The sequence below is a fragment of the Apus apus genome, chromosome 1 (genome assembly GCF_020740795.1).
Source record: "Apus apus isolate bApuApu2 chromosome 1, bApuApu2.pri.cur, whole genome shotgun sequence".
Classification (NCBI taxonomy): Eukaryota; Metazoa; Chordata; class Aves; order Apodiformes; family Apodidae; genus Apus; species Apus apus.
In genome coordinates this window covers 72,473,255-72,497,451 of record NC_067282.1, presented here as the reverse complement: position 1 = coordinate 72,497,451, position 24,197 = coordinate 72,473,255, and the positions used below count along the sequence as shown (strand labels likewise).

Here is a 24,197-nt window from a genome sequence, read left to right as displayed (position 1 = left end):
AGAGTTCTGGTCTGTGTTAGTGTCTGTTACCACCTGCTCATTGATGTCTGTGTGTTTAATTTAGCAATTTCCTTGTCATTTGTTATTTCTTTTATACTCAATAGTCGTTACCCAGATAACTTGATGAAGAAGGGGCTCTCACATTCTGCATATCCCCACATACCAGGATGCTAATGCTGAGAATAATCAGCATCTCAGCTGAATGATACTGTCCTGGCAGCACATAGGAAGAGTGGCTCTCTTGAATGCAAACTTTCAAAGATGCTGCAGAGATAAATAAATAAATTACTGTTTGAATTTCTGTTACAAGGACTTTCAATGTTAAAATTGAAAATGTTAAAATGTTACATTTAAAAATGTTAAAAAGCCCCTCCCCAGCTTTCCTAGAGCCCCTTCAGGTACTTGAAGGCCACTATAAGGTGTGCCTGGAGCCTTCTCTTCTCCAGGCTGAATAACCCAAACTCTCTCAGCTTGTCTTCATAGGAGAGGTGCTCCAGTCTCCTGATCATCTCTGTGGCCCTCCTCTGGACTCACTCCAACAGCTCTGTATCCTTGTTATGTTGGGGGCTCCAGAACTAGACACAGCACTCCAGGTGGGGTCTCACGAGAGCAGAACAGAGGGGGAGAATCATCCCCCTTGACCTGCTGGCCACACTTCTTTTGATGCAGCCCAAGACACTGTTGGCTTTCTGGGCTGCAAGTGCACACTGCCAGCTCATGTTGAGCTTCTCATCCACCCTCTCCCCCAAGTCCTTCTCCTCAGGGTTGTTTTCAATCCATTTTCCACCCAATTTGTGCATGTGTTTTGCTGCTAGTCTTCTTTGTTAATGGTGAAGGTACTTCATGTTTTCTTGTCCCCACACTTACATTGCTTGTTTATTTACTAGATGCCTTGTTTAGAAGAAGTAGTCTCTTAACTTCTATCTGTTCCTATCCCAACATGCTGCAGACAACACTAAGAAACTAGCAATGCCAAGAATTGTGAAAAATCCAATTGTGAAATGCAATGCCAAGAATTGTGAAAAATCCAATTGTGAAATGCAATGCCAAGTCCTGGCAAAACATCCATAACCTCAAAGGAAGTGAAGAGAAATGTGTCAAGTATGCCTGTATTTTCCAAACAGTATTTTACACAACTTTTCAGATAATACACTTCAGTTTGGACTTGTGGGTAACAGTTTCTAATGCTTTCATTCTTGAGTGATTTTTTGTTTTTTTTATCCTTTGGCTTAAGGAAAAGATTTTCTCTCTCTTGAAGAGAAGTGGTGCAGGATTAAAATAATTAATTTTATTTCTCATAAAAATAGTTGTAGTAGTTCCCAACCATCTTTGCACATTTGGTTTAGCAAGTAGATTTCTTTTTTGATTTGTGGTTGCAGTGTCAGTTATAGAACTGAAGATATGTGATCTATGTGATGGTTAGTTTGGAGATTGTTGCAGGCATTTTTTGTGGTGGGATTTTTATTACAAATCTGCTTTCAGTTGAGTACATTATAAACAAATGAAAATACAATGTGATTTCTAGACTTCCAGCAGTAGGTGTGTATGGATCAGTTGTAGATGAGGAGGTGATTCTCCACTGTTTAATTTTCTTAGGTGTCTTGGTGGATGTGCTTAATTTTTCTCTCCAAAACATTCTGTCTTGATCTCTATTTAGGAACATGCATGTGTTTTGCATATAAAATAATCTATCTAATCTCTGATGGGGAATTCCCCTTGCCCTTTTGCGTTACAAACCACGTACTAACATAATTAACTGTGTTCCAAGAAAAGGCTGCATTCAAATTTGGTTCTTCATTAGAAGCTAAGAGCAAGTTAATCTGTTAAAACTTTATTTTAATGAAATATAGCAGAGCTATGCATTACAGGGAACATGCTTTTATAAGTCTACAAGGTTAAAATGTTTTGCTGGTCTGTTGAGCAAGATGCTGAAAAAAATTAAACAAATGAAAGCTTTGTTTAGTGTGTTAAAGATTCCATTGTTATTGTTATGCATTTGAAAAGGAGTGTCTATAAATAATTCCTAAATATAGGATTTGGATATGATGTAACTGGGTTTTCAAAGTGCTTGCATACATTGCTGTGGAAAGAAATTAATATATCATTTTGCTCTACCACCAAACTGTAGCTTTAGAGCATGATCTTCGTGGAGAGTGTGTTGATACCGAGAATTTGAAATGTGTCCTGCAACAGCTTTAACATTTATTTTCTGACTGTAAATTCAGTAAAATAATCTGTATTAACGGAGTCCAGCATGTGTTTGGGTACTGCCTGATACTCTTGAGATTTAAAATTGTTGGCTTTGAAGACAGTGAACTTAGAATTGTTAGGGACTAAAGAGATAACCCTTGACACATACACTGAGTTTTTAAAGTCTTGAGCTCCTGTGGCATCTTAATATTTCTTTAATAATTTATTTTTGTACTCTGATCTCTATATATCTAAGCTGAATTTTTGAACCATTCTTGACTTACTCATTTCCTATCAAAGGGAAGCTTATCGAAGCCCAATTACAAACTTACTAGGGATTTATTTCAGTTAGTTGTTTTTGGTTTATTCCTTCTTTATCACTTACTTGTTGGAGGCTGTACACCAAGCTGTTTATATCAAGGATTTTTAGACCACTAATACATTTCAGATGACATGTAATGGTACATTTATTTTCATTCTGTCTTCAGTATGTGAAACTTTGTATTTTGATTTATGTGTGGAGATCTGCCTTGTGTGGGTCACATGAGAAATATTTCCCCTTTGGTGACATTGAGGGGAGAAGGGCTGTACTTTCGTTCAGTGGATGTTGAATCTTGTCACCCTGACAGGTTAATTGAATTGTGAAGTTCCCATGGGAGCTGGACTGTCCTGTAGTAGCAAGGTAAAATACCATCTCGTTTTGGAGATCTAGGTGGAGACTTACAGCTGATTTTTTATTGCAGATCACACCGTAGCACTTTTTGGCCTATATAATTAAAAATAAGAGAGGGTTGGTGATGAATGCAGACCAAATATTGGGTGTGGTAGCTCAGTCTCAGTCATAGAACATGAGCTGACAGCCAGTACAATTTCACAGCACCCAGAGTGACCAAAACTTCAGCTAGGTCTGACTGCAATTTCAGGCATCTGTCGTAAGAAGAAAAATAAGAGGTACCTAGACACAAGCCTAGGAGAAAGAAACATACAGAGCAACCTGGATTTATATTGTGTGTGGTGAAATCTGGAAGTACATAAAAGACAGGGAGTGTCTTTCCTTACTTCTTTGAATGTCTTTTGATTGTCAGCATTCATGTGTTACATATATATGTATATATACATACGGGGGGGGTGTATATGTAAACCACCATGGTCTCCAGAGAACTTGAAGGGGGAGGGCAAAGTTGTTAACAGTGGGTTTGCCAGCTCATTTTGCATAAGTGGATGTTGGGCTAGATTTAATCTAATAAAGGTTTTCTCTCTCCCATTTTCTTGTTTTTAATCTGTAAGAGGAGATTAAGATACTACTATAGGAAGACTAAAGTGAATAAACTAAAGGTTGTAATTATATTAAGAGCTTGTCCGTCTCCCTAGGTAGAAACTCTTATTCAAAAGGGACTCTTTGAGCTGTGGGTGCATACCTACAACAGCACTGGTTGTAGCAGAAGGTGTTACTATGCTTCAGCTGTTTATTTACAGCCTCATTGTCAGGTTAAAAAATTCATCAGAGGTAAACAGGTACCTGACTTCCCATCAATCCACTGGAAATTTCGGTGGTTAGTTAAAGCTGTTTGTGCCAGTGGGATTTACACTGACTGCAGACTTGGCAGAGAGGCAAGTGTGCTTGATTCGGGTGACTCTGAGTGTAATAATTTGGAAAAGACAACTTCAGGTGATAAAAGGCCACTTGGCTTTTCAGTAAAAGCACCAATGTAAAGGTCTAACATGTTTTTAACTTTCACACACAGACTTGACGTTTTTAGTTGATTGCTCTTTTATTCCTGAACATGTCTTCTGAGGGATGACCTTAATCTTTCCAGAAGTATAAATAATAGCTGGAATGTTTTGAATTCAGGGAAGTTTAAATACAAAAAGGAAAAGATTTGTTCCAGCTGTAAATTCCTGAGTGTGAAAATAGAGCCTGTTGTAATATACCAAATTAGAACACTCTTTTGACATTACAGAATCATAAACTATGTTCAGTTTAAAGATGTGTTTTGGTTCTAAAAACAAGAGTTATCTAAATACGTGTATTATTTGGGGTAGTTGTACTTGCTGGTCTGTTTCAAATTATTTCTGTTGTCTTTGCACACACTTCAATTGTGTAAGATTGAGAATTACAATCTTCAGTTTGATAACCACTACAATTGTAGGAAGTAATTTTGGTCAGTTTTATTATACAAGAAAATGGTAGCACTTAAGATTGCTCAATGCTTTCCATCAAGTGACTGTGTTTTCAGTTTCTTGTAGCTACCAAAATTCAGCTCTTCCAACTCAGATATTCTGTCTGCCTCAGGCTGTTTTGTTGCTTGGTTTTGGTTTCTTTGGGGTTTTGTTTGTTGTTTTGTGGGGGTTTTTTAACAGCTTTGACAAAAATGCTTCAGCCATTTCTAAATGAAGCTAGAGGTGAATGTGATTCTGTCCAGATTAAAATTTGTATTTTTTAAGCATGTTTAAGAGACTCAAGAACCACCATGTTTTGGATATGAAATACTGTGGGAATTATTTATTTCAGGACTGCTTCAGGAGAAAACCATCCATATTTTTCCAAGCCTTTGAAAAATATTCGCACCTACTTTCTCCATATGGAGTACTTAGGGTTCAGCTGGTGCATCAGTTGTGTGTGCTGAGCAGGTGTGATCACACATCCTTAGGTTGGGAGGAGCTGAGCTAGATTTTTCTTGTTGCTTGAATCTGTTGTGACACCAGACAGTAGAACAGGAAGCAATGCCTGTTCAGCTTGGCTTTGCAACCTTAACTGATCTTTGAAAATAGTTTTGTTGGTCAGCAGGTCAAGGGAGGTGATTCTCCTCCTCTACTCTGCTCGCATGAGACTCCTCCTGGAGTACTGTGTCTGGTTCTGGAGTCCTCGACAGAAGAGGGACATGGACTTGTTGGAACGAGTCCAGAGCAGGACCACAAAAATGATCAGAGGGCTGGAGCACCTCTCCTATGAAGAGAGGCTGAGAGAGTTGGGGCTGTTCAGCCTGGAGAAAAGAAGGCTCTGGGGAGACCTTATGGTGGCTTTCCAGTAGCTGAAGGGACTACAGGAAAGCTGAGGATGTGCTTTTTACAAGGTCATGTAGCAACAGGATGAGGGGCAATGGCCTTAAACTAGAGCAGGGTAGGTTTAGATTGGATATTAGGAAGAAGTTCTTTACGAGGGTGGTGAAACACTGGAACAGGTTACCCAGAGAGGTGACGGTGGCCCCATCCCTGGAGACATCCAAGGTCAGGCTTGATGAGGCTCTGAGCAACCTGATCTAGTTAAAGAGGTCCCTGTGCACTGCACTGGGGGGGTGGACTGGATGACCTTTAAAGGTCCCTTCCAACCCCACATATTCTATGATTCTATGTGACAACCTGCATGTTTTCAGAAAAATTCTTGTGCCGGTGATGTGTTACTTAGTGATAAATTACTCGTAGCTGACCAAAAATTGCACTTCCATTTATCAGGGTTGCCTCTGCTTCAGCTAATTTACAAGTGTTTGCACTTTTAAGCCATCCACTATGGTTTATATCACCCTTAGGTTGAATTTCCACTGTGAGTTGCAGCAGCTGCAATTTCCAGGGCCTCAGCTTTCTGGATTAAAGGATTAGAAAGGGAGCTTGCACCTATTTTGAGCAGCTGAGGGGCACTAAGCCCAACTACATGAAGTAAAGATTGAACTGAAATTTAATCAGAGCCACTCTGAAGACAAACAGAAAAGCAATTCTTAAAAAGTTTCCTACTTCTTAAGATAGAGGGTTCCTGCAGTGTGAGGCTAGTTGGTAGCCAGAAGAACTAATGGCAATGGGGTGTGTGGATTTCTTAATGCAAGTTCATACTAACTACATCACTTCTCTGCTGCCTCCCAATCACTTTTCCACTCTTGAACTCCGTTCCTGATGTATTACAATAGCACTTTATCAAAGATACAGTGTTTGTGATCCTTAAGTAAAATCAGCCTTTGTTTTTTGTTGCAAAGTAGTTCTGTACTAGTACTCTTTTGGTTGAAATGACTCAGTAGGTTGTTCATCTTGCTATTTCTAGTCTGTTGGGTATTGCGCTGTAGGCAGATTTAAGTTAGTTTTCCTTTAGAGTTGTGACTAACAAGTCCAGTTTTAAGATTTGAGTTTATTTTACTGCAGTAGTGCCAGGTTTCTAATTCTTTGCTTGGCTGTTTTCTAACCGTGTCTTCTTAAAGCTATTAAATCAGTGTTAGAGTTGCAAATTGCTGAATTAAACATGCTGATGGCCTAGTTGTTCCTCATCTCCTGCTTGTTCTTCTGGACTGCTAGAATGCCATCTCACTGCATTGCTTATCAGCACGGTAGCCTGTGTGTACTAAACATACTTCTGCTTGGCATTTTATTTCATCTTTTCCATTTATTGTGTGCAGTAAATGAAGGGTTAGCTTTATGGAAGCAAAGGGAGGCAGTGCCCTGGGGTCAGGAAAGGGCAGTGGCTCCCTTCCCATCTGCTCGTGGGTAACAAACACCCAGCCTCTCCCCCAGGTTAGGTGACTGCAGCATCAGTTCTGGCACCGTGCTGCTTTTAGAACAATGCCTGGCTTCTTTCTTCATTCCTGCTCATTGCCAAGAAATGACAATTGAACAATTAAGGCACAAAGCAGGGAGGGTTTAGCGAATCATGAATTGTTTTAAATTCAACTCATTAAGCTGCTGTTAACTACTTAAAGCCATCTACTTAAAAATAATTTACACATCCTATGTTTGCTCTAGGGAGCAGCTAGGCCTTCATTAGAGATGATTTTGTTATTAATGTTATCTTTAGGGGGCTTTCAGCTGTTGTGGGAAATACTTTATTGCTCACAGAACCAAACTTTCCCTGCAAACCAACGGAAGTGGCATATGTTTGTAACTTGCATTCTGCTGTCATAAGCTTGTTCTGGGGAACCACTGCCTTTCATTCAGAAGCTGGCTAGCTGTGGAGGAAGTTGTTTACAGGCATTAGGTAGATCTGGGTATGAGAAAGGAGAACCAGCTATGTGAATGCCTGATATATTTATTATCTACTACCTACCATCCCCCCAGAATTAGTCCTGTCACGGTTCCTTAACTGTAAATGTAGAGGGGGAACCCTGCTGCCTATACCCTGAAGAGCTAGCTGAGGAAAAATAAGTCTCCCCAGATTTGTAAAGAAATAATATCACTGTGCCAGAGAGCCACAGACACTCTCTTCCATCTCGAGCTGAGGTTCATTGCCATTTTAGTTAGCATGTATGCTGCTTTCTGACCTGCTGTGTATTCCTGAGGTTTGCTGGAAGATAATTGTCCTGGCTCTCGTCAGAGGAGATTGTTTCTGCAGTGAGCTAATGGTTTGCTGATATGAATAAGATATTTGGAGTGAAATTAGCTTTAGAAATATTAGATAATGATGGTGTGAGAATTTAAAGGAAGGTCTTCCGTTCAGTTTGTGAGAAGGTGTATGTGATTTTGGAATACTAGCTGAGACACTATTTTACTATAGATTTTATTTTATCAATCAGTTACACTACAAATCATATTTTATTAGTAAATGAAAAAATCATTAAAATATTGCTATGAAATTGATTGCATTTTTTTTTTTCAATTGCCTGCTGTTTATTAAGAAGAAAAATGCCTGTATTTAACAGGATGTAAATCTTCAGAAGTATCTGAGCAGAAAAGTTGCTGTGAACTGTTAATGAAATTTCTTCCTATTCACATTTTATTTGGGTCTTTCTGGCAAGGAGGAAGCCTACAAACAGACTAATTGCACAGGTTTGCACACAATTTACTTTCAAGTGTGTGACAAACCAGAAAAAAATACAGGGCTTTTTGAAATGAAGGTATTCTTTGCAACTGCAGCTACTCTGTCTTTTAGACTAAAATAAGACTTCTCAAGGAATCCATGACTGGAATCATTTTCTATTTGCCCAGTCGTCTGGCCCTACACTTGAAAAAATCAGGAATGAAGAAAATAGTTTGTCTTAATTAGAGGGAATTAAAGTCCTACAAATGTACACATTATTGAACAGAATAGGTGACTTCTGCCATATTTGATATGCCCTTACACTTCTGTTCTTTTTGCTGCATTTGTCTTAACCTGGATAGAATTTTATTTCAGAAATTTGCTGTGAATGACTGCTTCACAGTAAAAGCCTTTAAATGACATAATGTTAATTAAGTAATTCATGCAGATCAAATATGTGAAAAATTAATTCCACATTTAAATTTGAAAAATACTTGTAAACACATAAAGCATAATATCTTCACATCTGTCTACTGAAGAGTACCCAGTTCCAAGATGCTATTGTAAACTCAGTTATTCAGATCATGAGTTGTTCCTTTTTAGTACTCTAGATTGACATGCAATGTTAGGGCTGACTGAAAAACTTCAAAATATTTAACATGCAAAAAGATTTCTGTGAGCAAAACATTTCAAGTTGAGCTGAATTATATCTCTGAATCCATCTGAGCTGTAGCTTAAATAGCAGGAGAGAGTGATAAACACCATGGACCTTCTGTTGATAAGTTTGAGTAGGAAGCTTTGTTTATAGGAGAGAATGAGATGTGATGACCCAAATCTACAGTTTTCTCCAGCTGTATATTTGCTAAGGTATCTCAAATAATATTTCTTTAGCATTTCCTCTGTAGGTGAGAGCAAGTTGTCAAAAGTCCCTCAATCTGTCACCAAATTGTTTTAACTTTCAGTCATTTCTAGTTACAGTCCTTACACAAAATGCAGCAAATTCTGCTTTAGCAGCACCATTTGATATTAGCAGAAGCCCTGAAGAAGATCTCGCCAGGGCAAAGTTAACACAGCTGTAGAAGTTGGAAAACTTGCTTAGACCTCAGTTCATCTGTTGTGGTGTCCTCCTTTTCACTTCCACCCTCTTTCTGCTATTTTTTGCAGATGGAAAGGGATCAGGGGAATAATGACAGCTGGATCTCAGTGCAGTCAGCTGCCTTGAAATACTGCTTCCCTCCTGTGTGAAAGATCTCTGTGTCTGTGGTGTCTTGTCATGTGTGATCACCAGAAGTATTTAATCAGCCCCTTTCCTGCTGCTAAGAGGAGGAACTGAGTCAGTTTGCCCTTTCTGACAGGTCTACCCTCTGGTCCAACTGTGAAAGGCATTAGCTGGGGGGTGGAGGAGCCCAGTGTTTAATGAGAGGGGAACCTTGAAAACCCCTCATAGTCGAGACTTGGAGTGAAGAGTGTGAAACGGGAATAAAGAAAACACTGGTGCTGGTAGCTGCAAGGCCCTTAGAAGCCCTTGGCCTTTACCACGTTTCCTACTTGCTGGGTGGGAGGAGGGCCTTTATCTGAGGTTTGTGCACCTCTGATTTCTGAATACATGAAGAAAGGTGCACAAAAGGCTGGCAAGGATCTGAGTCTTTCTGATGCTACTGGTTCCTGACTTTCATCTAAGACAAGAAGCAATGTGGAGGAGGAGGAGAAGAGCTGCTGACAGGAGAGAAAGACAGCTCTCAAATGGCTGCCTGAAGAAGTAGATGTGAAATGGGGTGTGTTTCTGACAATTGGCTCTGACAACTCACCTGGAATGTGGATTTCTCTGTTTAGGAAATAAACCTTTTCCACTCATCTTTCTGCTCTTTCCTGCCCTGGGTGCAGTTGGAGCTGCTACAAGAGGAGCCGTGCTTGAGAATTCAGGAACCCTGTCCAGGTTAGAGACTGAGGGCATCTGTGGAAGAAACCTGGCAGAGGAGCAGCTCTGACTCAAGTGACAGAGCTCATCTGGGGAGGCATCAACTTAACAGAAGTAGTTTTAAACTGTATCTCTTGTGAAGACAATCCCTGAGAAGTGCTGACATGAGCTGTAACTCTGAAGCCTTTTCTTTAAAAACAAAACAAAACAAAACAACAAACCCACAGGCCCTTAGTTCTTGTATCTACTTGAGAATGTAATTGTGCATTAAAGGAGTACTTTCTATCCCCTTGTATTTGTGATTCGTGATCTGCATGCCCTCTAACAGCTCAGAGCTAGAAAGCTTTTGAGAAGACATTCATTGTAGCTAAATCACTGAATAGCTAAGTGTGAAAAGGCTGTCTGGGTGACACTAAGATGTAAGAGATGGACTCAAAGTAATTTGCTTCAAATTCCCAACCTGAAACCAAATGGGAAGGCTACAGGATTTCCACTTGCTTCTTCCTTTGCTTAGAAATCAATTGGTAAGTAGCAGAGGAGTCAAGAGGCAGCTAAAAGAGTTAGGATGGAAGCATCTACCAGCTCTAACCTCCTACTCACATCTTAAGAGACAAGCAGACATGCTGGGGCAAGATGAGGCTTGGAGGAAAAAGGAACAGAAGGAGAGCTCCAACCTCTCTTTTACACCTTTTTTCCAGAAAGACTGCGAATAATTCAGATTTTTTTAGGTACTTTGGAAAAGGAAGTATCGTATTTTTATATATATATAAAAAAATTATTTTTTTAAAAGTTTTTTTCTTCACCCAGTAAAAAGGAACCAGAATGACTATAAGAGCCATACTTCAAAAAGTGAATATCTGGCATTGTGACAAAGGTGGTATATAAACATTACCTTTGCCTAGCTTCAGCAGACTAGTACTGTTCTGATGCCAGTGTTTTGGACCCTGTAATGTTGGGAGAGAAAAGGTTATGTGCTGTTCTGCTTGGAGTCACTTAGTAAATCTCATAGAGTGTTCTCACTGAATGAAGGATGCACTGCAGGAGTGCTTACCATGGCTGGAATAGGAGCTCCAAGACGAAGTCAGACCCATCAGTAGGCTTTTTGTGGGGAGTATATGATCGTTCACCCAAAGAAAAGCATGGGTAGTTCTCATATGGTCTGTCAGCACAGAATAGTGATCACTCTACTTGTGAAAGGCAGCCTCTGCAAGGGGAAAAAAAAAGCTACAAAGAAGAAATCTGCATGATGTGGTGGTGGATTCTAATAGTCAAGCAGCCTTGCCCTGTGGCACACAGCATGGCTCTGCGTGGCTGCTCACGCATGGTGGAACGGAGCAGGGTTTGTGTTGTACGCTGCAAAGGCAATTTGCTTCCCTTTTGACTCAGATAATTTAGGTAAGAATATTTACTTTGAGAAATCCATGAGTCTGTTAAGTGAGTACCTTGTTGGAAATAAAAATCTCCTGGAAAGATTGGATTGTGTGTAGTACATGGCAGTTCATAGCCAGCTGTATGACCTGGTTGCATCCTGGATACAGAGATCTTATGATTTTGCATATATACTTTTTTACATACATAAAATTTTAAAACTCCCAAACCCTAGCAGCAAAGCAGTTAAGATCTGTGGAATGAAGTAAAAGCAGAGGTTAATTTAAATTTTTGAGGGATAGCCTGTGCAGAATGAGAAATAATGAACATATACAGTAGGTTCCACGCCTGTTAAGTAAGTTTGGGGGAGATACAGTGCAGCTTTTTCCTGCTAAACAGGCTTAAAATATTGATAAGTCTTACAACAGCAGACCTTAAAAATATAAGTTTATATTTTGAATAAATTTAATTTGCTATTATATAATAACTTCAACCTTTTTTTTTTTTCCCCCCTCTTTCCCTGCTGCAGATCACACATCCGTGGGCGGGCTGGGAGACAGTTTTTATGAATATTTATTGAAAGCCTGGCTTATGTCAGACAAGATGGACACGGAGGCAAGAAAAATGTACGACGATGCAATTGAGGTGATTATAATTCATTGAGTTTTCTAATACAGTGAAACTTAAAAAACAGCTTTAATAGTTAAAAAAAAAAAAGAAAGAAAAGGAAAAAAAAGTTTTAAGAAAACAAGTGATGAATAATACTAACTTTCACTCTGAGTAATCTAAACAGTGTTATTGTGGAATACATCTGATGCAGATTATCGTGCTAAAAATAATCAGCTTGTCCAAAATGGTGTAATGTAAAAGCCCAACGTATTGTTTATTAGAAGAGAACTAGCAACCCTAAGATGTGTGCAGAACAACCAAGTCAGTTTTTTCCAGTGTTCAGATGCATTCTAGTAGTTGTTCTGAATGGTTTTATTCTTTAAGTTATTTATTTTCTAAAACATTTAAATGTGATATTCCATTTTTACATTGTAAAATGTAGTTCATACCTATTCCTTGCTGTATTGTTCTTTTCTGACATGGTTATCTCACAGTTAACCAGTGTCTGCCCACGCAGGGCAGTACTACAGGATGGGACAGTGGGATTTGGGGTGGGGACCTTATTGTGGTGGCTCTGAGCTTTTTGCTGCCCACCTCTTAGTTTTCCCATACACTGATCTCTTCCACCCAGAAGGAAAAAAAAAAAAATAATTGTTAAGACACAGAAAGAGTGCCTAAGCTAGTTTTAGTGAAGTTAGCTGTGGTACCAAGAGCAGCAGGGCCCATGTAGTCTCATCCAAGTGCAGATCTGTGCTTGGTGCCTGACTTGTTCCACGCTCTGTGGATGCCGTGTTTCTTTCAACACAAGCTTTTAAAGCTTAGTTTTAGTGCAGTCAGTCTCCCAAAGCAAAATGCCTGGTTTTGGAGTTGTCAAAATTCACGTTTTAAAAGATAGATAGTGAAAATTCTAGTCCAAAATTTCTTTGAGGCTGTAATATTTCTTATTCCTGACCTGAATTTCACTACATTTGGCTTTCGGCTACTTGAACTTCTTTCTTCCCTACAGTGTTTTAAGGAGTTATCGGCATCATGTGGCTGTTTATTAACAAAGCTATGGTAGGCATTCTCTCCTGAAGGAGAAATGCATTATTTTCTGTAGTCTCACAATATAAAACAGATTCTGAATTATTTCTGAAGCTTTTTTTCTAAGTACTTTCCAGTGTCTTCAGTATGGAGACAGGAATGTGATGGTTCTTCTAATGTATCATCGCCTGATTTCCTCTCAGTATCCTCCTTTTCATCCAGGCAAGAGCTGTGTTTTCACTCTTAATCTTTGCCTCACACTGTCATCCACTTTCCAGTTGGTTTTACTCTGAAGCTGCTTATAGCCTTTTTGACTCACTGCTTTCCTGCAACAGTGATTTACATTCCCCATTCCTCAATGTGTAACCTTAGACTTATCTCTGTTAAAACACAATTGTTCAGGCTAAAGCCATTTTGTCACCCATTCTGAGTGATTTTGCAGAACTGACTTTGCCTTTATCACTATCTGTAGCTCCATCAATTTTTGTGTCATCTGCACTTTTTTTTTTTTAGCATTTGTTTCTTGCAGATCATTGGCAGAAATGCTGCCTAGCATTGAATAAAAGTATCTTTGCAGAATCTTCATGGGATGAGGATTTTTCACAGTTCTTTGGTTTGCTTTGAACTGTTCTAGCAAGCCAATATTTAATCCATTTCATATGTGCTGCCTTGAATTTGTTTAGGACTTACATTTTGTACAATACCAAGGAAATTCCGGAAATTCCTAATACTCCTAATATTAGCATGCTCTTGTCAACAAATATTTATTTTTGAAACCACATCATTCATTTATTTATGGTTGGTTTATTAACCTTTTAAAATAGTGTTAAAGTATCAGCTGTTTCGCATCCTTTTGAACTTACTTAGCTTTCCAGGGTTTGTTGAAGTCAACATTAGTAGTTAAAAACATTGAGGCCTTTTAATAATCTAACATATATTTTATTGGGTCCTGTGGGTTTAAAGCTGTTTAGCAGTTCATGTTTAACATCCATTGTGTTTACTGTTGAAATATTTTATTCTGATTCCTAAACTATTAGCACTTTAAAGTCAGAGTAAATAAACTTCCCCTTTCATCCTGTTCACTGTAAGCCCATTCTTGCAACCATTTTGTATGGGCAAATCTCTGTCTCTGAATGGAGACATAGCAAAGCAAATTTGGGACCAGATGAAAACATGCTGTGGATAGGAGGGAGAAAGAGCTAAGCTGCTCCTCCTTCATGTGGCATATGACCTGCAGTGCAAGCATCAGGTGGTTTCCTCTTTGGCTTGCTTTCAGCTAAACCCACCTGTGCACATTGAATCTGTGTGAACTGTACTGATTTATGCATTGTGGAACATCCTTCTGGTTCAGGGATTGTGTTTATCCCAGCTCCTACTAAATACTGAAAGACACTGGCAAAGAGTCAGCAAGTAGAATTTATTTTACACAATTACAATTTGAATTTTTGTTTAAAATCTTAAAATCTTTTTAAGAGCCCATTCCCTTACCATTCTTTTGTTGTTGCCCATAACATAGGTCTTCCTCCATAGCTGACACTTCTTACTCTCTGTTTTTCAAAATTCATATAAAAGGTCTTTGCATGTTTTTAGGCAAGCAGAAAGGTAAGGGTGTAAAATAACATTCTTCCCACTAAGAGCATGGAGTTGGAAATGTTCTCAGCACCCACCAGTCTAAAAGAAGGTCTCTGTCCAGCTACACTTCACTCCCTTAGTGTATTATAGGGAGGTGAGTGGAAGATAGACAACCATATCCTCACTCTCAAGTCTTGCAGTAGGCAGTGATTTCCCTTTCCTTGGAGATATTAAGAGGAAGAAAGATGACAGCATCTGTTCTTCAGATGTTACGGATTCCAATCCATGGCATGTGAAGTGTTACCCAGGTCACCATCTACTTCATAACAGAAGTACTAACAAGTGCTGTATCCATGACCTCTCTGTGCTATATAACATTAGTGCAGCCTTCCACTGTAACGAACAATGAATTTCAATGTCCTAGTATGGAGCTTCAAAGCTGAGATAAAAGCTGAAATTGTGAAACTTGTTGAGAATTTTTTGTGCTGATAAATATTGACAATGGGCCTCTTAACTTAGGTTTTAACATTGTCATGTGGACCTCGCAGCTAGTCTGCTTTAAAATGTCTTTCCTCCTTCTCAAATCAACTGGAGGATAGGGAAGCTTCCTTTTGATCTGTTTTGTTGAGTAGTCTGTGATCTTTTAGGCTCACAAATGAGCCTTGCTCTTTCTTATTGCACAGCCTTAGTGAAAAGAAGGATTCAGCAGTGTGTTTGACTGTCACATCATAGCAAGACAGCTGAGAAAATGCTGGTTTTTGTAGTCAGAAAAATCACAGATAGAGAACATTGTTTTCACTTTCAGTCTATTGTTTCAGGCATTTCACTGACTAAGGAAGCATCTTCCATCAGTTAATCTGTTAGTTGATGTGTGAACTAAGTCTTTTCTTTGGGAGCTTAAGTATACATGCCCACTCTAGTGCAGTAAGTCTTATGGTCCAGTTGGATGTCATTGCTTTACTATTGGAGTGCTGTGGCCCCAGGAATCCAGCCCAGGATGCATATGTCACATCTGTCCCAACCTGCTGAAGCTTTTCTTGTCCACTAGGCGGTGCTCCAGGCAATCCCTAGCTGTTCCTTGTTAATGAATGTAAATATTAATTTTCCTTTTTATACAGTTAGTAAGCAGTGGGTTGCTGAATGATAAAGTTTTTCGAGGGGTTTGCATTTCTTTTCTTTTTGAGAATGCTTCCTTTTTGACTTTTAAGATGTAACTTAATAATTAAATAGCTGACAGAACTTGATTTTCAGACTTCAAAAACTACCCCTTGTACAAGACAGTGATGTTCAAGTCCAGAAGATGTGTTCTTTGTTTAGAAGAGGAACACATTGCACCTAGATTATATTCTTCAGTGAAACCCTGAAAACAAGTCTAGAGTGAGGGAGTAGCTCATGAAGAATTTTAAGCAAATCCAATCTTTCCTATACCAGTACTTTCAGAACAAATGAGGCTTGTACAGTTAACCTCATCAGGCTCCCAAACAGCAGTCATCGGTGCCAATTTGCATGATTGTTAGGCAACCACCCTGGCAGCTGTCAGAGACTGTCAGTAATTTCTGTGTTCTCGCTGGATCCTGCCACAAGCACAAACTTCAGATCCAATAGCGGTCTTAGTGAAGAAGTTAACCCAACAGGAATACAGACCAGCACTTCTCTTTCATTATCTTCAGAATGCAGAGGGTCAGCAGAGGACAGTGGAGGAATTTCAGCTTCTAAATGATGGCTCAGTCCACAGTGCAAGTAGGGAGCAGAGCCTGCTGATGCTAATGCAGTCTTCCCTGGGCACCTCTGCATTGGCTTTTAGCTGGTGTATTCACCTTGGCCGTATGTGGCGTGTCAGATCAATGCTGGCTACATGGCTCAGGTGTAGGTTCACATCACTCTGCAACCATTCAGAAAACCTGCTGAAAGCACTGCAGCATCCCAGGTCAAGAAGATACCCAGAAAGCCATATAGAAGCACAAGTATTTCAGAGTACTGTTCCTATAATCATCTTTCCCAGTTGAAGGTCCTAATCCTACAAATTCTGCCTTTTTTAGCTGTAATTTCAATAATGTTGTTTTTAGACAAGTTTTAGGTTGAAGAAAACTTTGAAAGGTTGTCAGATGTTATTTCAGTACCTGGATGGAGGGCTTCCATGTTATCAAATATTGCTGGGTTCAATACAGCTTCTTTAACAGTCCTGTATCACTTAAGCATCACCTTAAAAAAAAAAAAAAATGCCTACTGCAGTCACAGAAGAGCTTGAAGCTTTTTGTTTATCCATTTTCTTGGAAACAAAAGATAGTCATGCTTTTTTATTTAAATGAAAAAATCTTTCACTGTCCACTTTTAAATCATGGAACTATAGAATTGTTTGAGTTGGAAGGGACTTTAAATCATAAAATCATACAGATCCAACCCCCTTGCAAGGGCAGGGACACCTCCCACTAGACCAGGTTACTCAAAGCCCCATCCTACCTGGCCTTGAACACTTCCAGGGATGGGGCATCCACAGCTTCCCTGAACAACCTGTTCCAGTGTCTCAACACCCTCACACTAAAGAATTTCTTCCTAATGTCTAACCTAAATCTCCCTCTTTCAGTTTAAATCCGTTACCCCATGTCCATCATCCCTTAAACCTGAATTACAAGTTGCAATCTAATTAATCTATGTGTATTGCTTTAATCTGTATTGTAGCAAACTGCACAGTTGAATCTGTGTAGATAGCAAGGAAAAACTGTGCAGCAGAGATGGCCTCCACATCCATCATAACTGTTTCAGTTGTATGCGGGATCTTCTGCTTGAGTGTTCTCAGGATATCTAGTTTTAGTGCAGAATACAGTTCTGGACATTAGGGGTGTCATTTGTTGTACCAGAAAAGTAATGGAGTAGGGGGTAGTAATTCACCTCTGTAATACATCTTGTGGATGGCATGGAGAGTCAATAAATGCATTTTTAATGGCACTTTAATCCTTCAACTCTAATTGGCCTTGGAGGACTCTGACCAATCACAGCTCATGCACTTTGAAGGAAGTTGTGAATCCATCAGATGATTACGTGTGGGAAGTACAAAGGAGATTTCAAGGAAGAAGATAGGAATAATGTCTCCGTGGTAAAGAAGATAATTGTCTTTATAATTATAGTACTTAAAGAAAATTCTAGTTACAAGAAAAACTGTCTAATGCTAAAGATAGAAAGTAGATTGGTAGGGGATTGTGAACCCCTCTGAAAGAGGCTTAAGTAAATGTGTTGTTCGCAAACTTTGGAAAGTTAGGTCAGCTATTCTCCTTCCTGCTACCAGAACAGTAACATTTGTAAGTCACAAGGAACAACTTATATTTGTACAAATGTGGAAAGAAAAAGCAGCGGTTGCCTCACCTATAAAAGAATAATGTTTTTTTGTGAACAGCTGCTATAACCCTCACCCATCCTTTGACCATGTGCAATCAGAAAGCTGCTGTGGAGAAGCAGCTAGAAGGTGTCTGGAGCATTCCTGTAATTTCCTGTTAAAGACTGAGAGTGCAGGTCCTGCCTTTACATATGTTACTGACCTAAAGCTTCCAACGTGGATATATTTCTGAGTATGCACAGGCTGTACAGCAGAACATCTAGATAATTCTCAGAGTTAACAGGCAAACATTGTTTGACCCATAAAATACATGCTGAATTCTCAGATAAAAGTGCGGTGTTACCTATGTCATTATTGTTCTATGTTTGATCTCAGTAGCACTGTTTAGCAGTTAGTGTATTTTTGGAGTGCGTTGGAAGTACGTTCTCGTAGCTATATGTTCCTATAGTGCTCAGAAGTTAATTTGAAAGAAGAAAATTCTTTTTGTTTTGAAAACCCTACTTTATTCTTTGAAGAAGAGTTAGGATGTCAAACTGGCATGTGAAACAGTATGTGAAAGTTCTCTTACTCTTCTTCTAGGCCATAGAAAAACATCTCATCAGAAAGTCCAACGGAGGACTGACCTTCATTGGGGAGTGGAAGAACGGGCACCTTGAAAGAAAAATGGGCCATTTGACCTGTTTTGCAGGAGGAATGTTTGCCCTTGGAGCAGATGGTTCCAGAGATGACAAAGCTGGGCATTATTTGCAGCTTGGAGCTGAAATTGCACACACGTGTCATGAGTCATATGACAGGACAAGTAAGATATCTTGCAAATCCATTTCAGTAGCTGAAATGCAGAATTGGTCATAATTATTTTAAAGATTTGTTGTGAACCTGTGCCTTGTCTAACATGCACCAGTATATTTTTTTAACATTGTGTATTTACTTCTGATCTACATTGTGGTGAGTTAATGTAAAACCAGACTTCATATGGTTCCTTCCCACGTTTTTATCCCTATTTTTGGATCAGTCAGCTCCCAAGATAGGTTAAATGGGTGCAGGGAGAAAGGAGTGTGTATGAACTTCTGTCCTCCCAGACATATAAGGTAGTTTTTCATTTTATAAATGCTGTTCTTACAGTTAAGTTGAGTGAAAAATTTATAAATACACCTTTTACTGGTTTTCGTAATAGCACATTCTGGGTAAGCACAATTAAACTTGAGAGGATGAAGATTAGTATGCAAACTATGGGATAACCAGACACCTGAATAATGAGGAGGCAATATCAGACTTCACTGTTGGGCTGGAAGTTTCTCAAGGTCAGTCTTTTAGACCAGGTTTATTTTAAATCTTGGTTGGTGACCTTGATGCATGAAGTTGAAGTGTGCTGATGATCAGTAAAGTGGCTGTAAGGTCATAAGACACAATTAAAACAGAAAAGTCTCAGAATAGGAAACAGGAAGATCCTAAGGACTGGACTGTCAGAAATAAGTTCATTAGGAAAAAAAGGCAGGGATTCTTTCTATAAATCATGAGTTGAAAAATGTTGGTGCAGTCCTAATCTGTATCAGGTGAAGAATTTTCAGCAGATTAGGGAATATTAACACTGCCTTAGAAGACACATAATTTATAATCCAGAATATGCTGTACAAATCTGAATTTCAAGTAGAACAAATGCAGAGAAGGACCAAAAGAATTATTAGCGTGAGAGCTTTTATCTGACAGTAGGAAAATAAGAGAGGTTGGCCTGCTCAAACTAGAAAAATAATGCCAAAGATGGGAATGAATTTGTTTTCATCTCAAGGGGTAAACAATGGAAAGAAATAGAGTTATTTTAAGATACAAATAACTCAGTGGTACCAAGAGCAAGATTTGTAAGCTCATCATGAATAAAAGTAGGTTGGAAATTGGAAATGGTTTTTTGTAACCATCAGAGAAGTGAGCTTCTGCAACAACTTCCTAGTAGAAGTAATGGTAACTAAAACTCAAGCAGTTTTAAGATGAGAATTCATGTATTTATTCATAGCATTACATAGTCTGGTTGTAAAACTGCCTGTTGTTTTAAAGAATTCAGTCACATAAGTGACATTTTTGTCTGGGTAGCAACACTATTAAAAAAAAGAAGAGGAAAAAATGAGGTTACTTATGGAAAAAGGTAGGATATGGTAGCTGTTGTTACGATCTGAAAACCTGCATTTAAATATTTAATTTTACACTTAAAAATAAGCAATGCTAGATTTACAGTTGTTGGAGCAGTCTTAATTTTATTCCTTCAGATGTTTATTCTGTACCCTAAATAAGTCAAAAGATGGGGAGGATAAAAGTTTTTATTATGTTTTTAATGACTGTATAAGAACACTTACATGCAAGAAAAAGACTGAAAGGTGTACAGACAGCTATAAATTTGTAATGTTTTCTTTGGTTGTGCAATCTCAGGAATGTGAAGGGTTTTCTTGTTTGTTTGGGTTATTCTGTTGTTGAATTTTGTCTGGACTGATTTTTCAAAGAAAATAAAGAATTGTGATGTGCAAAATGCCAACTTCATCCTGCTTTAGCAGCAGGATTTGAGGCATAATTGTACACTTTAATAACAGAACTCTAGCTGGTTGCAGAAAAAAACTCGTTGCAGTTGTCCTGGTTCAGCTGACAGGTTCATGTTTCAGTCAGCAAAGGGTAGAGCCTCATCTCCCTCTCCTGTAGACCTGGGAGAACTCTTGTCCCATTTCGTATCCCCCAGAGGAGCCAGCAGGGTGCTGAGGCTGTGAGATGAGGTTAGAAAGCCCTTTTCTTCACATGAACCAACCAGGGCTGTTGTTTCTTGTGTCTTCCCAGGGTTGTTCATAATAAACTGCAGTGTATGCCTGGTTCAATTTTAAATCAGTTTAAATCTCTTTTGAAATGGTACTGCTTTATCTTTGCAGTTTTGCACTATGATGTGAAATTGTTTCTCATCTGCTCTCCCAGCCTAGACTATAGCCTATCAGCCCTGTTAATACTGACATACCTGGATTGAAGTGTGACCACTGTGCCATTATAAAATGGCCTTAGGTGGTTATTTGCAGAGAAGAATGCTCCCCTGAAAGGTACAATGTTCATAGTAGCTTATTTACTGTAGTCAGCTGTTAGTAGAAGTGCTCTGATTAACTTTACATCCTCGCTTGCAGATAAAAATTCAATGAGAATGTTGGAATATGCAGGGGTCACTCACCCTTGGGTGGTAGAATTTCTTGGAGTGCACTGTGACATTAGAGGGAGATAAGAGTAAATAATTGAAGATTTCATGCCCCAGCAGGGTACAAAGCAGGAGAAGGTGTCACAGTTTCTGTAGGTGATGCATCACCAGAGCAGCTTCATCACAAATCCAGCTTCATTGGTGGATAGGAGTCATACAGCTAACGAGGTTTACCTGATTTCCAAAAGGCTTTTCAGAAGTTCTCTACTAAGGCCCTTTAAGGATACTAAGCATCTACAGCATAACCAGCAAGTACTTACATAGAGAAAAAAGATGGTTGTAGTACCACAAATAGCTTAAAGGGAAATAGTTAACTCTTGCAGTGGACAAAAGGTGGTTAACCAGTGGTATTCTGATATATTTCATATATATCAATACACATTTGTGTATAGAGGTGTATAGCTGTGTAGTATATTTACATTTTAATGTGTACATGTAAATTGAAAATACATACCTATACACACATATAGAAATGCTCAGGAAAAGGGCAGGAATGGTGAGGTAAGTGTGCTGATTTAAAAAAAAAAAGCTACTCAGGATAGCAAAGATGAAAGAAAGCTGAAAAATTACACAAGGACCTTATGAGACTGAGTAATTGTGTAATAAATCACTAAATTAAACTCCGTGTAGTTAAATGTAAAGTGAGACACCTATGAAAAATTATTCCTAACCTCACTTATAAAATTATGAGCTATTACTGACCATTACAACTCAGGAAACTGCTCTTGAGATTATGGAAACATCAGTTCAGTAGCAGTTAGGAAAAACAAAGTGAGAGAGAGCAAAATAGAAAATGTCATTATGTCACTGTGTTAATCTTGTCCACACTTTCAGTGCTGTATTCAGGCTGCTCCTCTCATTTCACAGTGGATATAGTAAAATTGGAAGAGTTGCAGAGGAAGGCTAGAAGGAAAATTAAAGGTATGGAATAATTTCCATTCAAGGAACAACTGAATTGGATAGTATTCCCCTGTGTGGAAAAAGGACATTTTAAGTAGGATACAGCAGGTTTGCATAATCACCAAGGGAGTGGAGGGAGTTGATAGGAATCAGTTGTTTACTCTCTTCTCCAAGACAAGACCTAGAAACTGTTGAATTGAGTCTAGTAAGAACCAAGCTGGAGACTGAAAACAACAAAAAAAGTGGTTCTATGTCAAAGAGCTCTTAGAGATGTGGAACTCCTTTGCAGAGGTTTCTTTGGATGTTTAAGGCCTACTAAGGTTTAAGGAAACACCAGGTAATTATTTGGGAAATAGATCTATTAATAGTGACTGACCATGTGAAAAGTATGTCTGGTTTGGTAGAAGCCTTGAGCTCAAAAAAATTGGAGACTGGTAGAGAAGCTGGAAAAAGGTCTCATATGCTTGGCCAGTTCTTCCTCTTTCCCATCCTGGTCTGATTTTGCTCATTGTTGGAGGCATGATACTGGATCAGACAGAACTTCCATCTGGTCCAGCATACTCATTTTGACCTTCTTAACTCTGGATAGATAAAACTCTGTATCTAATCTCATTGATTTTGCAGTAAAATTTTTATTTTTTTTTAATTGTAACTGATAAAATGGTCGTTTTGAAAGAAGTATCATAAACATTTCTTGATGGGGTCTTCCTTACCACATGTGTGGCTGAAGCAGAGTGGTGATTTTTTTTCTGTTGACATCCAGAGCTGTATTCGCTTGAGGCAAAAAGATGAACTTTTTTTGGAGATTTTCTTCTGGGGCACACTCTGGGAGCTGCTCATACTTTTCATTGTAGTATTCTAAGGGTCTCCTTTCAAACTCATGAGACCATGGTTAATTTGAGCCTCTAGGCCACAGGAATTACATGATAACTTGCTTTGATTATTTTTAAAGCTTTAGTGCTGCTTCAAGGTTCAGCACCTTCAGTATTCTCTGCCAAAGCAAAGGGTAGGGTGCAGCTGTAGGTAAGAGTGCATTAGTTATGTCCAGTTTAAGGAATAATATGTAGCTCTATAATTAAAAAATAAAATAAAACTGCATCTTCATCTTATAGAAAGTTTTTCTACAGGTATCTCCTTCTTATATGAATAATCTTGCAGATGGTAGCACAGGGCTATTGCAGCTTCCTCTAAGGGTTGAAATAGTGAATCTCTTAGCTCAGAGATTTATTTTCAGGTGTAGCTAAGTTCTCATTGCCTGGTTTTAAACCCTTTACTTGAGGATCACATTACGAAGCACATCAGTTACAGCAACCTGACAGCATTTCCCTTCACCAAGAAAGTCTGGATGAAGATGCAGATTATTTGAGATGATGGTACCTGGTTTTGTTCTAAGATATTTTCCTGCTGTGCTGGGTGGGATCAAAGGGCACCAACTTCTTTTGACCTTTTTATTTTTTGCTTGTAAAGAACTGATGTAACTTTAATTTTACCCTATAATTTAATGTCTGAATATGTTTATATTCTCAGTATTTTGTTAGTTTTCACAAGCATTACCCATACCCCTATCAAGAGAGGTAGTTTTCTCACAGGAATTGTATAAATTATTCATAAGAAAAATTACAGGCCTCAACAATAGAGAAAATTTATGAGACTGCTTAAAGACAAGCTAGTTTCTGTCCTCCTCACTTATATATGTGTGATAAAAAAAAAAATATATATATATATATATAGAGAGAGAGAGCAGTCAGCTCTCCACCTTTGCTGCAGATATTGGTAAGGAATAACTTTTCTTTCTTTCTTTGTTTTGTTTTGTTTTTTCTTCCCTCTGCAGCATTAAAGCTGGGTCCAGAAGCATTCAAATTTGATGGTGGTGTAGAGGCTGTGGCAGTGCGGCAGAATGAGAAGTATTACATCCTAAGACCAGAGGTGATTGAGACCTACTGGTACATGTGGAGATTCACCCACGATCCCAAGTACAGGCAGTGGGGCTGGGAGGCAGCCCAGGTAACTGTATTAGTTAATCTGTCAGTAATTTAATTCTATTGTATATTCCTTTTGTCGCGACTTTAATTTCATGGGACTGAAACACTTCAAATGGTAACTGATTCTCAGGAGTTCCTGTAACTCAGGGTACATACGGGGGTGTGTGCACTTATTCTTGATTTGCAGCTGCTGAATCAGATGCACAAATGCGAGACGTGTTCAGCATTAGATAGCTGATGGGTTTTAGGCATGAAAATAGAATCCACTGGTCATGACTCCTGTTATCAGTAGTCCACAGCCCTTGAGAAAGGTAATTTATCTTGGGAAATGAAAGTGTATTATAAATAAATTTGTTAAGTATGTGTTTGCACTCAGT

At 38.8% G+C, this 24,197-nt stretch overlaps 1 protein-coding gene across 3 annotated transcripts in view; it reads left to right on the top strand.

Moving 5' to 3' along the window:
* MAN1A2 (mannosidase alpha class 1A member 2) overlaps positions 1–24,197 on the top strand; it is a 149,689-nt gene that overhangs the window by 108,343 nt on the left and 17,149 nt on the right. For all 3 annotated transcript variants that reach the window (XM_051608433.1, XM_051608434.1, XM_051608435.1), the window contains 3 exons: positions 11,719–11,834; positions 18,304–18,523; positions 23,670–23,842. In XM_051608433.1, coding sequence (XP_051464393.1) covers positions 11,719–11,834; positions 18,304–18,523; positions 23,670–23,842 — 509 coding nt within the window. The remainder of the gene's footprint in view (positions 1–11,718; positions 11,835–18,303; positions 18,524–23,669; positions 23,843–24,197) is intronic.